The 15,101-nt window shown below is 35.6% G+C and overlaps 1 protein-coding gene across 7 annotated transcripts in view; it reads right to left on the bottom strand.

Annotated features, from left to right (window-relative positions):
* Positions 1 to 15,101, bottom strand: part of RAP1A (RAP1A, member of RAS oncogene family) — a 71,020-nt gene that overhangs the window by 4,551 nt on the left and 51,368 nt on the right. For all 7 annotated transcript variants that reach the window (XM_072766466.1, XM_072766460.1, XM_072766461.1 and 4 more), the window contains 4 exons: positions 11,549 to 11,617; positions 9,474 to 9,530; positions 6,579 to 6,719; positions 4,826 to 4,969 (listed from right to left, as the gene is read on the bottom strand). In XM_072766466.1, the coding sequence (XP_072622567.1) occupies positions 4,826 to 4,969; positions 6,579 to 6,719; positions 9,474 to 9,530; positions 11,549 to 11,617 (411 nt within the window). The remainder of the gene's footprint in view (positions 1 to 4,825; positions 4,970 to 6,578; positions 6,720 to 9,473; positions 9,531 to 11,548; positions 11,618 to 15,101) is intronic.

Genomic DNA, 15,101 nt, shown 5'->3' with positions numbered 1-15,101 from the left:
TTTACCACGTGTACTTTATCATTAATTGCTAAATACACTCTCTTATTTTCTAAACCATTTGAGAGTAGCTTGCATATAACGGTCCCTTAATGGTTGAGTGTGTATCTCCTAAGAACAAGGATATTCTTCCATTACCATATTATTGTTATCCAGTTGAATACATTTAAGCACTGATACATTACTCTGTATTATCTACAGTGCAGATTCCAATTTTGTAAATTATCTCAATAACGTCCTTTATAGTAATTCCTGCTCCCCTCCACCACAAAGAGTCCATCTAGGATCACATACTGCATTTAATTTTCTGTCACTTTAACCTTTTAGAATCTGGAATGGTTGGTTCTTCAGTATGTCTTTCATGACACTGTCATTTCTGAAAATGGATGGCTAGTAACTTTATAGAATTTGTCTGATGTTTCTTCATGATTATATTCATGCTATATATTTTTGACTGGACCAGGACAAAAGAGATACTTAAGAGGAACTTAAGTTCCTTTTAAGATACATGTAAAGGCGCATGATTTTTGTTTGCCTCTTTTGGTGATATTGGTTTTGGCTAAAGTGAAAAAGAGAAAAAGTGACCCCAATTTGAAGTGACAAATAATTTGTTAATACATCTTCTGGATTCATTTTGAATGAGAAATGCAAAGCATCAAAGAAAAATACAATAGTACTTATTTAAAAGATTATTATTTTAATTCCAATATGTTTATATGTTTCAAAGTGTCAGAATAATTAAACAACAGATCAGCAGAATTCAGTTATTTGCTATGAAATGCAAATACTAATGACCTGGAATAGAAACAAATATTGCAGAATCTCTTTACTATTACTCATCTATAATAAAAGTGCTTTGTAGAAGTCTATCATAAGTCCCAGCTTTTAGGGGCATAGGGACAAATGACAAAATTTGAATATGCACTGAACATGGACTTGATTTTAATAATTGTGTTGTGGTTGTATAAAGAAAATATCTTTGATCTAAGGGTACATATACTAACGTATTTATGAATAAAGGAGGGTGATAAGTAAACATTGACAAAATGTTAACTGGTGAAATCTGGATGAAGAGTAAACAAATTCTTAGTGTTCTTACATATTTTCAGTAAGTTTTAAAAGTAAAATATTTTAAGAATCATTGGTCTACATTTCTTTAAGATGGTGCTCAGATAAAACAACCTCTATTTACCTTATAATCCTAAGATTACAAGGCTAAATTATTAAAAAAGAAAAAAAAAGCCACTACTGAGTGATTTATCCTAAAATTATAAGTGATGCATTTATATTCTTTTCTTTCTGCTACATCCTCCTCACCGCCATATCCTTCAAACCATTTAACTTCTCTATTATCTAATTTCTAAGAAAGCTGAAAACACAGGATTTACGAACAAAACGGCAGTCTCTTTCACAGCTCTGAAACCCTTTAAGAACTTAATATGGATAAGCCACAAACAAGTTCTCATCTGTTCCCTAGCCTTAGCACATAAGCTATAAGATGAAAAATTAAAAGAACAAACTAAAATAGTCTAAGAATCAAAACCACGTTTCTTTATGCCAGGCAGTTTTGGGGTTTTGGTACTACACTAACTGATTTTGTAGTGATATTCTCAACAACTTCTTTCACAAACGTTGCCCACTTCACAACAGCTGGTTCAGTGACGAAGGCAAGTTCAAACTATACTAAGTATTCAGTTAGATATGCTCAGAGTCCTCAGCCTAGGTTCTTCTTCATATCTCTCAACTACAGAAAAATCTAAAGGGAACACAGAATAGTTTCTCAATCCCTCTGCCATTACTCAACTGGGATGTTCACTTGATTCCAATGATTATTCCAGCCTCAGCAAAGAACAATTAATTCTTGATTAAGACTGATGTGATTCTGGTATTACTATGTCCTACTTTCAGAACATAGCAAAAATGGTATGGATAATAGTTTTATATATACATATATATATGTGTGTGTATATATATATATATATATATATATATATTCTGATATAGGCAGCAGGGACCTATTTAGCCGAGCAGTATGTCCCTGTGTGATTTGAAATTTGAGTCCAACAGGAATCACATGTATATTTATAAAGCCTTAGTTGCCTGAGGTACTATTAACTATCAAAGAAACTCTGTAGCTGGATTATCAGGCTATAAAGAGAGAAACATTGAAAGAAACTTGAATATATATACTTTAGCATAAAAAGCTTGTATGTTCCTCAAAAGAGTAAGGATTCTTAAAATAGCTAATGTATTCCAATTTGTTTTACTGTTCTCCATTTTTGTTTAATAAATCCTCATACCAAGGGTTGATTTTAACAAGACTGCTGTGAAAATGGACCTCTGGGGCACTGGAAACTACAACCCAGGAGGCTTAGCAAGTAGCAGGTGAGTTCCCACAAACATGTAATGCTTTAAAAGTAAGAAACACCTCCTGTCAATGGTGCTTCCTGGACTGTGGCCCAATCCAGCCCCAGCAGAGCCAAGTCCTATGAAGCTGGTGGGTGGCTACCAGTGAGAGTGAGAACAGGGAGAGCAAGAAACCAGATCCCTAAGGCCAATCATCCTGTAGATGGTGATGTTGCACTAATATTTCCCTAGCCAAGTTCATGCAACAATCCTAATGCTTTTCCCCCCCAAGGTTTATTTATGTGAGGAAGAGAGAATAAGCATATAAGCAGGGAGATGGGCAGAGGAGAGGGAGAGAGAGAAAATCCCAAGTAGGCTCCTTGCTGATCTCATGACCCTTGAGATCACAACCTGAGCTGAAATCAAAAGTCGGATCCTCGGGCAGCCTGGGTGGCTCAGAGGTTCAGTGCCTGCCTTTGGCCCCGGGATCGAGTCCCACGTCGGGCTCCCTGCATGGAGCCTGCTTCTTCCTCTGCCTGTGTCTCTGCCTCTCTCTCTCTCTCTCATGAATGAATAAATAAAATCTTAAAAAAAAAAAAAAGTTGGATCCTCAACCAACTGAACCACCCAGGCGCCAGCCACCCCCAATGCTTTTTATCTCAGTTTCCTTTCTCTATTTCTTTTCTTTTTTGGAGGGAAAAGACTGTACCAAAACTTAAAATTTTAGGGGTGTCTGGATAGCTCAGTTGGTTGAGCGTATACCTCCGGCACAGGTCACGATCCTGGGGTCCTAGAATTGAGCGTGTCAGGCTTCCTGCTCAGCAGGGAGTCTGCTTCTCTTTCTCCCTCTGTACACACTGTCTTTCTCAAATAAATAAAACTCTTAAAAAAAAAACTTAAAATATTATGATTAGCCAAATTTTTCAAAATAAATCTATGAAACTATAATTCTACAACAGAGAAAGCTGAAGCTAAAAGTATATACTTCCTTTCATTTACTTGGCAGTGAAAAAGAAATGACTGTTGAAGATCTCAGTAGGACTTGCTCCCCACTAGGAATATAAACTTCTTTAGGGCAGGAACAGTGTCTGTCTGGATCACTGTTACCCCAGGGCCTGACACATTGCCAGAAATATAAGCATGCAATAAATATTTCCTGAATAAATGAAATTTATGAATTTTTATATACTTACAAAAACTGCTTTTACCTAAAAAAGCAAGCTTTAACATTCTTGGTTATTTGAAATCAGAGGATTTGTAGCAAGCTTAATTTTTTTTGTCTGTCAGAGGTTTATTTATTTTTTTAAAGATTTTATTTATTTATTCATGAGAGACACAGAGAGGCGGAGACACAGGCAGAGGGAGAAGCAGGCTCCCTGCAGGGAGCCCAACAAGGGACTCAATCCCAGACTGGGATCACACTCTGAGCTGAAGACAGGAGCTCAACTGCTGAGCCACCCAGGTGTCCCTTGCCTGTCAGATGTTTAAAGTCACTTAGTCATTTTAAAAGTCAGACAATAGTCTAAAATTGTAAATATTAAGTCAAGGAAAGTGACCTACAGACCCAAAGGTTAGAGAAAACAGCAAACAAAAACACAGGATCCTGACAACCTAATATACCCATAACTCACCTAAAGTGAGCTGAACTGACTGATCACCTATGATGCCAAAATGACAAGCAAATTGGCAAGTGAAGACTTGCATTACAGGGAAAGGAAAGAAGCCTACTCTGGTTTTTTGTTTGCTTTTTAAAAAGCTTATATTAAAACAAAAGCAAATAGAACATTGATGGTGGCAGGTGGAATTGCACTGATCTTTGAGGGATCCAGGAGGGTACTGGATTTACACCCAGGCAGGCAGGCATGCTTGTTAAAGTATTCCTGTCACAGCTATGTTCTCAAGAAAGTAGAAAGCTTAAGTCACAGACAAAAAAAAAAAAAAAAAAAAAGCCTTGGGCACCTGCTGTATCAGGCCTCAAAGAACAGGTGAATTTTAGTTCCACGTCCATGCTGACAGATTTTTCCCTTTGAGTTAGAAACCAAAGGAAAACATGACTCAAAACACCAAATTCTGTGATATCCATGAGGTAATCTCTTGCTGTATAAGTTCATAAGCTCAATAACTACTTTGATTTTTGTATTTTCCTACTTGACAACCTCTTTACATACATGTGCATAGGCAACTGCTACAAAACAAGGGTGATAGAAAAATTTGCACATACCACCTTCTGGCATATCACTCAGAAGCTCAACCTCAACAGGACTTTAGGCACATTATTTAACTTAAACTTTCTCTTTGCCAATAAGGTAAATATAAGAGTCCTCATTACAGCCATCAAAGTGATTTTATGCAAGAGACGAAATACGGTTTACATACTTAGAAGAATAAATTTTTTTTTTCAAAAATTTGGTTTTGACTATTAATTTAAAAGAAAGGTAACTAAAAGGGCACTTGTTTGTGCTGCCTAGCAGCTGGCAGTTACCTCATTAACGTTGATCTTTGACTTTGCAGAAGATTCTAAAAAGGCACAGTTACACCACTGTCTTGCTAAATTCTGTCCCTGCTCTTTGCCAACTACTCGCTCATCTTCCAGGTCACATTTATTGCCAACCAAAATCATTGGAACCTGTGGAAAGGAGAAAATGTAATATGAGCAGTAGCATACTTGTTCCTTACCCCCTTATAAGTAAGCAGTCACCTGTCACCAATCGAAATGTATTAGCTAGAACTATAAGCTTTGCCAAGTGATTAAAAAAATTTTATGTATACACATTGGGGGGAAGAAGGTAGATGGAGGGGGAAGAGACAGAAAAAATATGGAAGAGCTCTACTATGCTCATTTGCTAAATTATTTTAAGGATATAATCACATAATTCTTATGTGGACTACTACTACTAATAGCTGGATTCTATGTACAAAAATCTGAAAGAAAAGAAATCTCCTGCAAGCAGAAAAGAATGTATATATTCACTGGGCCTAATTACAGTTTAAGTGCTTCATCTCACAGGGCCAACAAACACAAGAGCAGTGGCAAGACCAACATAATAATAGGTTCTCCTTCTGCATTTTACATTAGATCTGAAGACCAGTTTAGGTGAGGTGTTAAGAAGGAATAACAATTAAAAAAAAAAAAAAGCCACAGAGCAGCTATGCCTCCCCCTTTCCCCTATATCAGAAATGCTCTCCCTACTTCCAATAAAACAAAGTGCTAACAAACTGTATAATGTCCTTAGATAAAAGGTGTCCACAGAACAAAGTCATTTGTGAGGAGATGGACGCTACACACAAGAAAGGATTTAAGGGACATGGTGGGTCTTGTACCTAAAACAGGCAATTATCACAAGTTAGATGAAACATACAACTCCATCATTTTTAGTTATGACACAAGATAAAGAGACCAACATTGCCATATTTCAGTGATTTGCATGCAATTGCCTATGAAAACAGAAGTCTCTTAGATAAATTACTCATGGGAAGGAAGAAAACTATTCATTAGGTTATGGTTGATCATGAGTCCTATAGTAGAAATCCCTTCCGCCTATGGTATTACCCAAAGTTAAGGTCCTGAGCAGGTGCATATGTTCCCATTAATAATGAGCGAGAACACGTAAAAACAGAAAGGTACAAATGAAATTTTATATCCCAATTTATACAACTGAAAAGGAACTCTCTGTAATTCAAAACTGAGGTAAACAAGTAAAATGTACATCTTTGCAAAAAGGCACAACAGCAATGATGTTATTCACCAAATAAGGCATGAATTCTGCAACAAAATATAATTAAAAAAACATAAAACCCCAGTTAATTAAAATCTTCAACATAATTCAAAGGAAAAAACTCTTAAGTACAAACGATACCAGAGAATTTTAGAAATGGAACATATCACTATGGTTCTTACTAATGTTCTCTGAACAGTTTCTGATGTTAACTATCACCATTCAAAGCTCAACTCAAGTCCCACCACTTCTACCAAGCCTTTGGACTCCTCTTCCTTCCCTCCTGCACTTACTAGCACAAAGCACAATGAGTACACTTTATCATACATGCCCTCCTTTTCTAACTATCTTATCATATAATGTATAGGTAAATTGAGAAAACTGTAAAAAATTTTTGATCACAGGGATGCTTTTAACTAGATGGTAGATAACCTCCAAATCCTCTTAAAAGAAAAACAGACACTTTTTATTTGGCCACAGAGAACGAGCAGTATGTCTTATAGAGAGAAAAATACTTACATCTTCTGTGTCTTTAACCCGTAAAATCTGTTCCCTCAGGTCCTGTAAGTCATTAAACGTGGACTGAGCTGTAATAGAATATACTAGTGCAAACCCTTGGCCATTCTTCATATACAAATCCCTCATTGCTGTAAATTGCTCCTACAAAAAAAAAAAAAGTGCAATTAAAAGTACAATTTCTTGAATGTATTCTGAAACAATTTAAACCCAAATCATTACAAGTGAGCGACTGAATCTTTTCTTACATGCTATCATGACAGGAAATATAAGACCTATTATACAGTTTCTAGAAACTCTGAGGTAGATGTTCTTGTTCCCTACTTACATGACTAGAGGCAATGACAATGAACTAAGGAATTAGGAGAGAGATCTTAACCACCTTAACATGCTTTCTGTGTGGTTTAGAAAACTATACATAATTCCTTTTTACATATAGATCCTATTAAATTATTTTGATACCACTAAAGATGACCTCCAAGGAAGTGCTGTTAGAAAAGAGAAGTCCAAGTACTGAATCCTGAGGTCCTCCCACATAAGGGGTTGGGGATATAAAAGCAAATTAGGAAAGGAGACTCAGGAGTAACCAATGATAGAAGGAAAAAACCAAGTGTTGTTTCCTGGAAGCCAAATGAATAAAATTTTTAGAGGAGAGTAATCAACTGAGCTGGAGGTTGCTGAAAAGTCTTAAGGAGTTGACAATACGTGCAGAGGGCTGATCATGAATGACAGGCTATGACTTGAAGCTGTGTGAAGATGGGGGTTAGGACATAAAGACACTCAAAGATAGTGGGATAAATGAACTGCAGGTTCCAGTGAAGTTGAAGGTATAAAAGGAAGGGAGATGAAAAAACAAGAGGTGGAGAATGAGTAGCATGCTTGAATATGAGATGAAGGTGGTATCACAGTTATTGGTAATCATATAGTCTAGATAAAACCATGGTAGGAATAGCTGAAGCAGTAAGGAGGTCAATAAACTGACAGGTCGAGGATACTGATCATCTATAATATATATATAGATTCTATTTGAATAACAAAATCACCAAGAATTCTGATTGAAGCAGTGATGAAGAGAGTGAGCAAAATCTTCAAGGAGTAAGGAGTGATCTGGGACATGATTAATAAGTACCAACTATTTTCTAAGCTTTATGGGAGGCACTAGGGACACAGACAACTAAACAGGCAATTATAACACAATATGTGTCACAGCACTAGGATGGGAGAGTGACAAGAGCACAAAGGAAAGATCTCAATGGAAGGGATGAACTTCCTTAATTTGGACAAGAAGAAGAAGAAACTCCTTCGTGCTTGTGGAGGAGATGAAAGGAAAAAGTAGAAAAGTGTTCTTTAACTGTTGGGGTGTCTGGGAACAGAGGGGAATGACTACTGATTCAGAAGCTAAGGAAATTGGGGCGGGTGGGATGGAGAAAGGAGATTTTTTGAGTCAGCAGATACAAGAAAGATGTAGTACTAATGATCCCAAGTTTCCTACTGGAGTCAAGATGCATTTTCCCACAAAAGAATGGGAAAATATGGTATAATTAGCTCTACAAATGCTCCATTCTACCTATATGCTTTTCTTAATGACATGAAACCTTCTCATCATTTATAAAAATGTGTGGAAAATTTGTGCTAAATTTTAAACAACTTACAACATTTAAGAATACCATCCATTTTCAAACTGAGAATTGCCTAATAGGTAAAGTCTATGTATATGGAGAAAAAAAAGAAAAATCACTTAACGTGTGCATTTTTTTATGGCAATATAAAAAGGAAATTATCAGCAATTAATAAAATTATAAAGGAGGTGACAAATGAACGCAATGCAAATAGAAGCAAATACTTGGAGCTAATACTACAATAACAGGCATTGTGCCAAGTGATTTATAATCACTATCTCATTTGATCATTACAAGCACTGTATGATATACTAATGTCATCAGGAGTAGTCATTTAAAGATGAAAAAAATGAGGCTTCAAAATAATCCTAAAGATTTTTGTCAGAAAACATGTATCTGTCAATAGCTCCTTGAGATGTTAAAATGCTAATAAAATGCAAAAACAACTTTGATAAAAATGACTATGGTGCCAAGACAAAGTCTCACATAAACCCAGAGAAATACATATTTTAACTAAAATGCTGGATTCAAAATACCTTTTTAAAAAAAGCAGCAATAGGGACACCTGCACCCCGACATTTATAGCAGCAATGTCCACAATAGTCAAACTGTGGAAGGAGCCTCGGTGTCCATCGAAAGATGAATGGATAAAGAAGATGTGGTCTAAGTATACAATGGAATATTACTCAGCCATTAGAAACGACAAATACCCACCATTTGCTTCAACGTGGATGGAACTGGAGGGCATTATGCTGACTGAAATAAGTCAATCAGAGAAGGACAAACATTATATGGTCTCCTTCATTTGGGGAATATATCAGAAAGGGAGACAGAACATGAGAGACTCCTAACTCTGGGAAACGAACAAGGGATGATAGAAAGGGAGGTGGGCGGGGGGGGGGGGGTGACTAGGTGACGGGCACTGAGGGGGGGGCACTTGATGGGATGAGCACTGGGTGTTATTCTGTATGTTGGCAAATTGAATACCAATAAAAAATAAATTAAAAAAAAAAAGCAGCAATAGGGTAATCCTTACTTCCATATAGGAAGAAGATATCCAACACACATTCTATAGGTGAACTCAACATAAAATTTAAGAGTGATATGTGGGCATTAAGTACATCACAGATGGTTGGAAGCACGTAAGAAAATTTAAGAAGCCCTATATTTAGATAATTTGTTCTTAATCAGAATAATTACTTTTACTCAGAAGAATTATTCAGATGACAAAACCTATTCACTAACTATAATCTATCAGAAAAAGAGAAAACATCCTTACTGTTCCTGCTGTGTCCAGGATTTCGAGCATACACTGTTGGCAATCTACTTCGACTTGCTGTTGGGAAAGGGAGGAAAAATGAGAAAAGTATTATCAAAATCAAAATGTGAATCTGCTTTCCTGACATCTCTTCATTCCAAGTACCTATTACAATTATAAAGCCTTTTTCTAGGAGTTTGCCCTATTGGCTGAGACTTAACTTGGTACTATAATAAAGAACAAGAGGTCTCAAGCATGTTCTATTAATACTATAGAAGCCAGGACTGTTAATGCTGAGTTTAGGTATTTTCTGAACACTATAAACTGAGTGAAGATTTTTGCTATTTTTAGAAGGCAGTGATCATATTCTCCAATTCAAGAAAAACTACAACAAACAGGTATAGTTCTGACAGAAATAAAAATGTATAAAAATAAGTATATTATCTTCAAAGAAAACAAAGCACAAAAGTATTAAATAGCTCAAAATGCAGATAAGATTTTGGGGGTAAAGAAAATTCTGCCAACTTACCACATTCAAGTTGTTAAAGTTTTACTAATATGTCCCAAATTTGGTACATAGGAAAATTTTAATTTAAGAGATAAGGGGAACACAGATGTGCTAAAATGGAAACACTGAACTCATATAGTCCTCAGGACTTTAAGATAAAGACCCTACGCTATGTGCAAAAGGTGAAATTTTATATACCGAATTCTATTTCCCCAGTGTTTTATAAAATAAGAGAAGGTTGGCCTAAAGAGAGTATCAAGATCAACTGTGTGGAAAATTTTTAATAAAGAATTTTTATATTAGAAAAGAGTCAAATCTTCAACATTCTAGGTACAAATCTGTTTATAGTTACAGCTTTAGCCAGCAACTTATTTGGGGGCAATTTTAGTAATGCAACACTGTCTTCTAAAAATAAACGTATTGATCTAAGGCCTATTTTAAATGCTTCTGTGTCAGATCAGGGATTGCTAAGAAGCACCCTTGGTGGTGCTACAAACTCACTGTCCCACCACTTACAGGACTAATGTGGTAATCTGCACAATCAGTAAATGAGAATGCTCAATGAATAATGAATTAGGTAGTTTTTCAATGTAACTAGAATACATTTTTATTTTCAATTTGCAGATAATGACTGCTGCACCAGTATGGCTGGTTGAGCTTACAAAATTTAACAAAATTTATAACACTATTGAAGGTAAATTCTACAACATGTAATGAAGTAATCCTTTCCTATTTGTTGAAAGGTAGGTTTAATTTTCTGCCCCTCCCCCTGCCCGCCCTTAACATACTGGGAAATAAAATCATAAAAATTCCTCATAATGCTAGTCTCATAATGAAATACAATGGTCAAGATTATTTGTCAAGACTATTTAATTTTTTTTCTTTTGAATTTTTTAAATGTTTTCAGAACTTTGGCTTTAGGATGACAATAAAACCAAGCAGAAAGTATACTGATTCCATACACCCTTCTCTGTTCCCCATTAGCCTCTCCTACCATCAGCCTCCTATACCAGAGTGGTACATTTGTTAGACTCAACAGACCTGCGTAGAGACATCATGATCGCGCAAAGTCCACAGTTTACATTACAGTTTTACCCTTGGTGTTGTACATTCTGTGGGTTGGGAAAATGTGTAATGACACGTACCTACCATTTTTATATCATATAGAATCCAGTATCTAATTTCTTACGGTCTAAAGAGAAAATATCTTCAAAGTTATAAAACTAAATAAAAATAAAAACCTTCAGTCACTGGGTAACTTCGAGTATAAAGGTGTTCTTAATTTTCCTTCACAAAAAGAATTGTCAAAAATATACCTACTATTTATACACAATTTTTCTACATAAAAAAAAAAACACCAGAGAAATGTTGTACACTAAAGGACAGATTACTAATCAGTAACAGAACACAGAGCTCTCTGTGGCTAAGCAGTACTTTATGAGAAATACTCTGTCTTGGTGAAACTTAAAAACCGGGAACATTTATATCACTTCTCAAAATAACTTTTAAAAAGCAATTCTATGAATCAAGTTTTTAAAGCCCTAAGGAACTATTTGTAAGCATGTGTATACAAGTTTCACATTTTTACCTTTCTGTAGGAATCTTCTATCGTTGGGTCATATTTTTCAACAAAAATTCCCTGAACAAACTGAACTGTCTAGAAAAAAAAAGCAGAGAAAAGTTAAGAACCTAAAAATCAACTCCTCTAGAATGCTACTTACACCCTTATAAAGTGATAAGGACTAAATGAAATTATGTGAAAATTCTGGGTAAACACACAGATGTACAATTTCATTATTTTTTAATACAAGGATACACCCACAACTAGGAGGTACATTAAGAAAGGAGGCAGTCTCATGTTAAAAGCTGTCCAGCAATGCTGCAGCCAACTCACACTGTGAAATAATTACTATATTAAGTTTCAAAATACAATGAAGATACAAATAAGGACACAGATCCTAATTAATGAAAAAATGAAAATCTATCAGTATTAAAATTCCTAATACCTCTTTATGTATCTATAGAAACTTTATATCATGCTCTTAAAGGAATGAGACAAAAGGTTAGAATTTTTTTTTTAAATCTTAAAAGTTTCTCTAATTGTGAAGGAAAAGAGAAGAGGAAATTAAAAAGTACTGAATTTACTAAATTTATAGTCATGTTCGAGTTTCATGTTCTCCTTCAAAGTTATTTTTCCCATTTGCCAACTGAGATTTAAATATACAACCTCCCTGATTCCAAAGCCTTACTTTTTCATTGGAGACACAGCCTACTCATCTTTTTCAGATTATCTACTTCTCTTTCTCTAAAATTTCTGTAAACACAGGCTTGAAACTAGGTATTTTATCATTTGGTAAATAAAAAGAAGATGGTTGTGAAATATTGACTGCACAGCTTTAAAACGGTCTGGTACACTGCCGTCTAAAAGCAAGAATAGGTAAGAACGTGACCTAAGAAGGTGACCTATAATCACCTACACTTAAATTATGCACTATTTTAGTTTGAGCTAAACACATTAACTGGAATATAGTAAATTTCACACTTCTTCCTCCTACTATGCTCCTGTTCTTCAAAGGAAACTCAAGATATAATTACACCAAAAACTTCAATCATTATTTTGATCAGGGATTTAGTCACCTCATATTCTTAAAACTACATATAATTCAAACATTAGGAAAACTTCCTAATATGCTTTATGCAAATATAATCCAAAGCAGATGTTTAGAAAGAATCTTACTGTCCTCATAATACCATGACATACTCCCTTTCTCTCATAAGTTTACAGTGCTTTCCAAAGGGTACGTAACATATGATGCAGCAAGAAACGAGGTACAAAAGCAGGTATGAGAACTCAAGTGCTTTCTATAAGCCAGTTGTTACAGACTTGCAAAAATTAAAAACAATCTCCCACTTTTTCACTTCTTTCTTACTAAAGCCATCTTTCATTATTTCTCTGAATCTAAGCCTCTCAGTTCTGAGACATTCATTCGTACCAACTTTTTTTTTTTTTTAAGGATTTTATTTATTTATTCATGAGAGACACAGAGAGAGAGGGAGAGAGAGGCAGAGACACAGGGAGAGGGAGAAATGGCTCCATGCAGGGAGCCCGACTTGGGACTCGATCCTGGGTCTCCAGGATCACGCCCTGGGCTGAAGGCAGTGCTAAACCGCTGGGCCACACAGACTGCCTGTACCAACTTTTATTTTAGTTTTCCTACTGGATCTTCCTCTTCTTTCCTGACCTACTGTTCTTTCTGTGTTAAAATAAAAAACAGAGATCAGCTTGAAAATTCTCTGAACTCTGATGAAATTCATGAGTTTCACCATGTAAACAAAGCTTAATTTAGCTTATTCAGCAAAGCTAAATTGACCTGGGGGTCATATCTTGCTTATGCCTTTGGAAATCAAAAGCAAAACTTACACTGTTTCCCAAGGTTGATAGAGGTAACCCCTAACTAATTCTCTCTCACTTAAAGAAAATTCTAACACTATAACCAGTCACTGTAAAGAATAGTCACTGCTTTCTCACTCTCTAAGCTGCTTTATAACAATATACGCCTGAGCTTCAGTCCATGTTCTGGTTTGTAGGTTCCCAGTTTGCAAACTGTCTTTTTGCAATACGTGCACAATAAACTTACTAATCACTACTTCAATGATTCATTAATTTTATTTATTTCTTGAACTTCTGACATCTGTCACAATTATTCCCTTCCTCTGTCATCATTTTCCTTTCCATAGAATTATTGCCACCAGCATACAGTTTGTTCTCCCATCTTCCACCCAGAAATAAAAATTTCCCTTAACTCCATGATTCCTCCAGCTTCACCACCCCCCCCCCCCCCCCCCCCCGTTCCTCTCCTAATCACACTTCACCTGCCTACAATCATGGTTCTGTTTCTTCAACGATCATTTACTCTTCAACCCACCTAGTATGGTTACGGCACCATCACCTTATTGGAGCTTGCTTTTATCAAGCCCAGATACCTGCATGTTCCTGTATCATCTCTTTCCTCTTCTTTATTTGACTTCTGACTTCAAGTAAAGATGCTTTCTTTACATTCAAGTGTAAGATATACTCTTCTATGCTGGATCCTGCAATTCTACCTACTGTTTAAAAATTCAGAGGTACTCACTCTTTTTTCTCTAGTCTCTCCCTAGACAACCTCAATTATTCCCATGGATTTTTTACTTTTAATTACTTTATTTATTTTTGAGAAGGTAATCCATGGACAAAGGACAAAATAGAAAAGAGTATGCAGTGGTAACCAACCTTACCTATCACCTTTGTTCCCAATTATCCAATATCACTCCCCCAGGTAACCGGTAGCTTCTTTAACGTTTCAGAGATAATCAGCATATTTTATACTATCTTCCCCTTCACTTTCCTTTTTTTCCTTATAAACACAAACAGTAGTCTACAATGTTTGGTACCTTTTTTCTCCCTAAATAGTACATCTTGAATATCACTATGTATCAGTATATACAGAGCTGTTGCATTCTTTTTAATAGTTATATGTTATTCTACTCAAAATGTGTATTAAAAACTTACTTAACCAACCTCCACTGGCTGACATTTAGGGTGTTTCCAAACTCTTACCACTATAAGGAATGTTGCAATGGATATATTTCTGTCTGTGTATGTGTATGTGTATTTGCAATGGACATTCTTGACCACATATTTTGTAACATATGAACTTATATGTGAAATTTGAAGAGACTTGCTACACTGAAAGTTATATGCATTTATTCTTATTTTTTTAAGTTTTATTTTTTAATTTAAGTAATCTCTATAGTCAGTGTGGGGCTTGAACTCACGACCTCGAGATAAAGAATCACATGCTCTTCTGACTGAGTCAGCTAGGCACCCGGAAAGTTATATGCATTTAAAATGACAGATGTTCTCATTCACCACAGAGGTACTACCTTATAGGTACTAATTTGAGAGTAACATAATTCTTATGAAATTAAATACTGTGGACATATTCATGGTTCCCCAATCATATCATAAATCTCTTTTAAGCTTATTATCTTGAAGATCCAATTACTTATTGATGTATTTATGTTAACATCTCACATAACCAAATTTGACATTACTCTTGATTTTCACTCTCAGATCTCCTCATTCATTCTCCAGTGATTCC

Source organism: Vulpes vulpes, chromosome 8, assembly GCF_048418805.1.
Source record: "Vulpes vulpes isolate BD-2025 chromosome 8, VulVul3, whole genome shotgun sequence".
NCBI classification, from domain to species: domain Eukaryota; kingdom Metazoa; phylum Chordata; class Mammalia; order Carnivora; family Canidae; genus Vulpes; species Vulpes vulpes.
The sequence above is the reverse complement of the archived record's forward strand: the minus strand, read 5'-3'. Positions and strand labels throughout refer to the sequence as shown.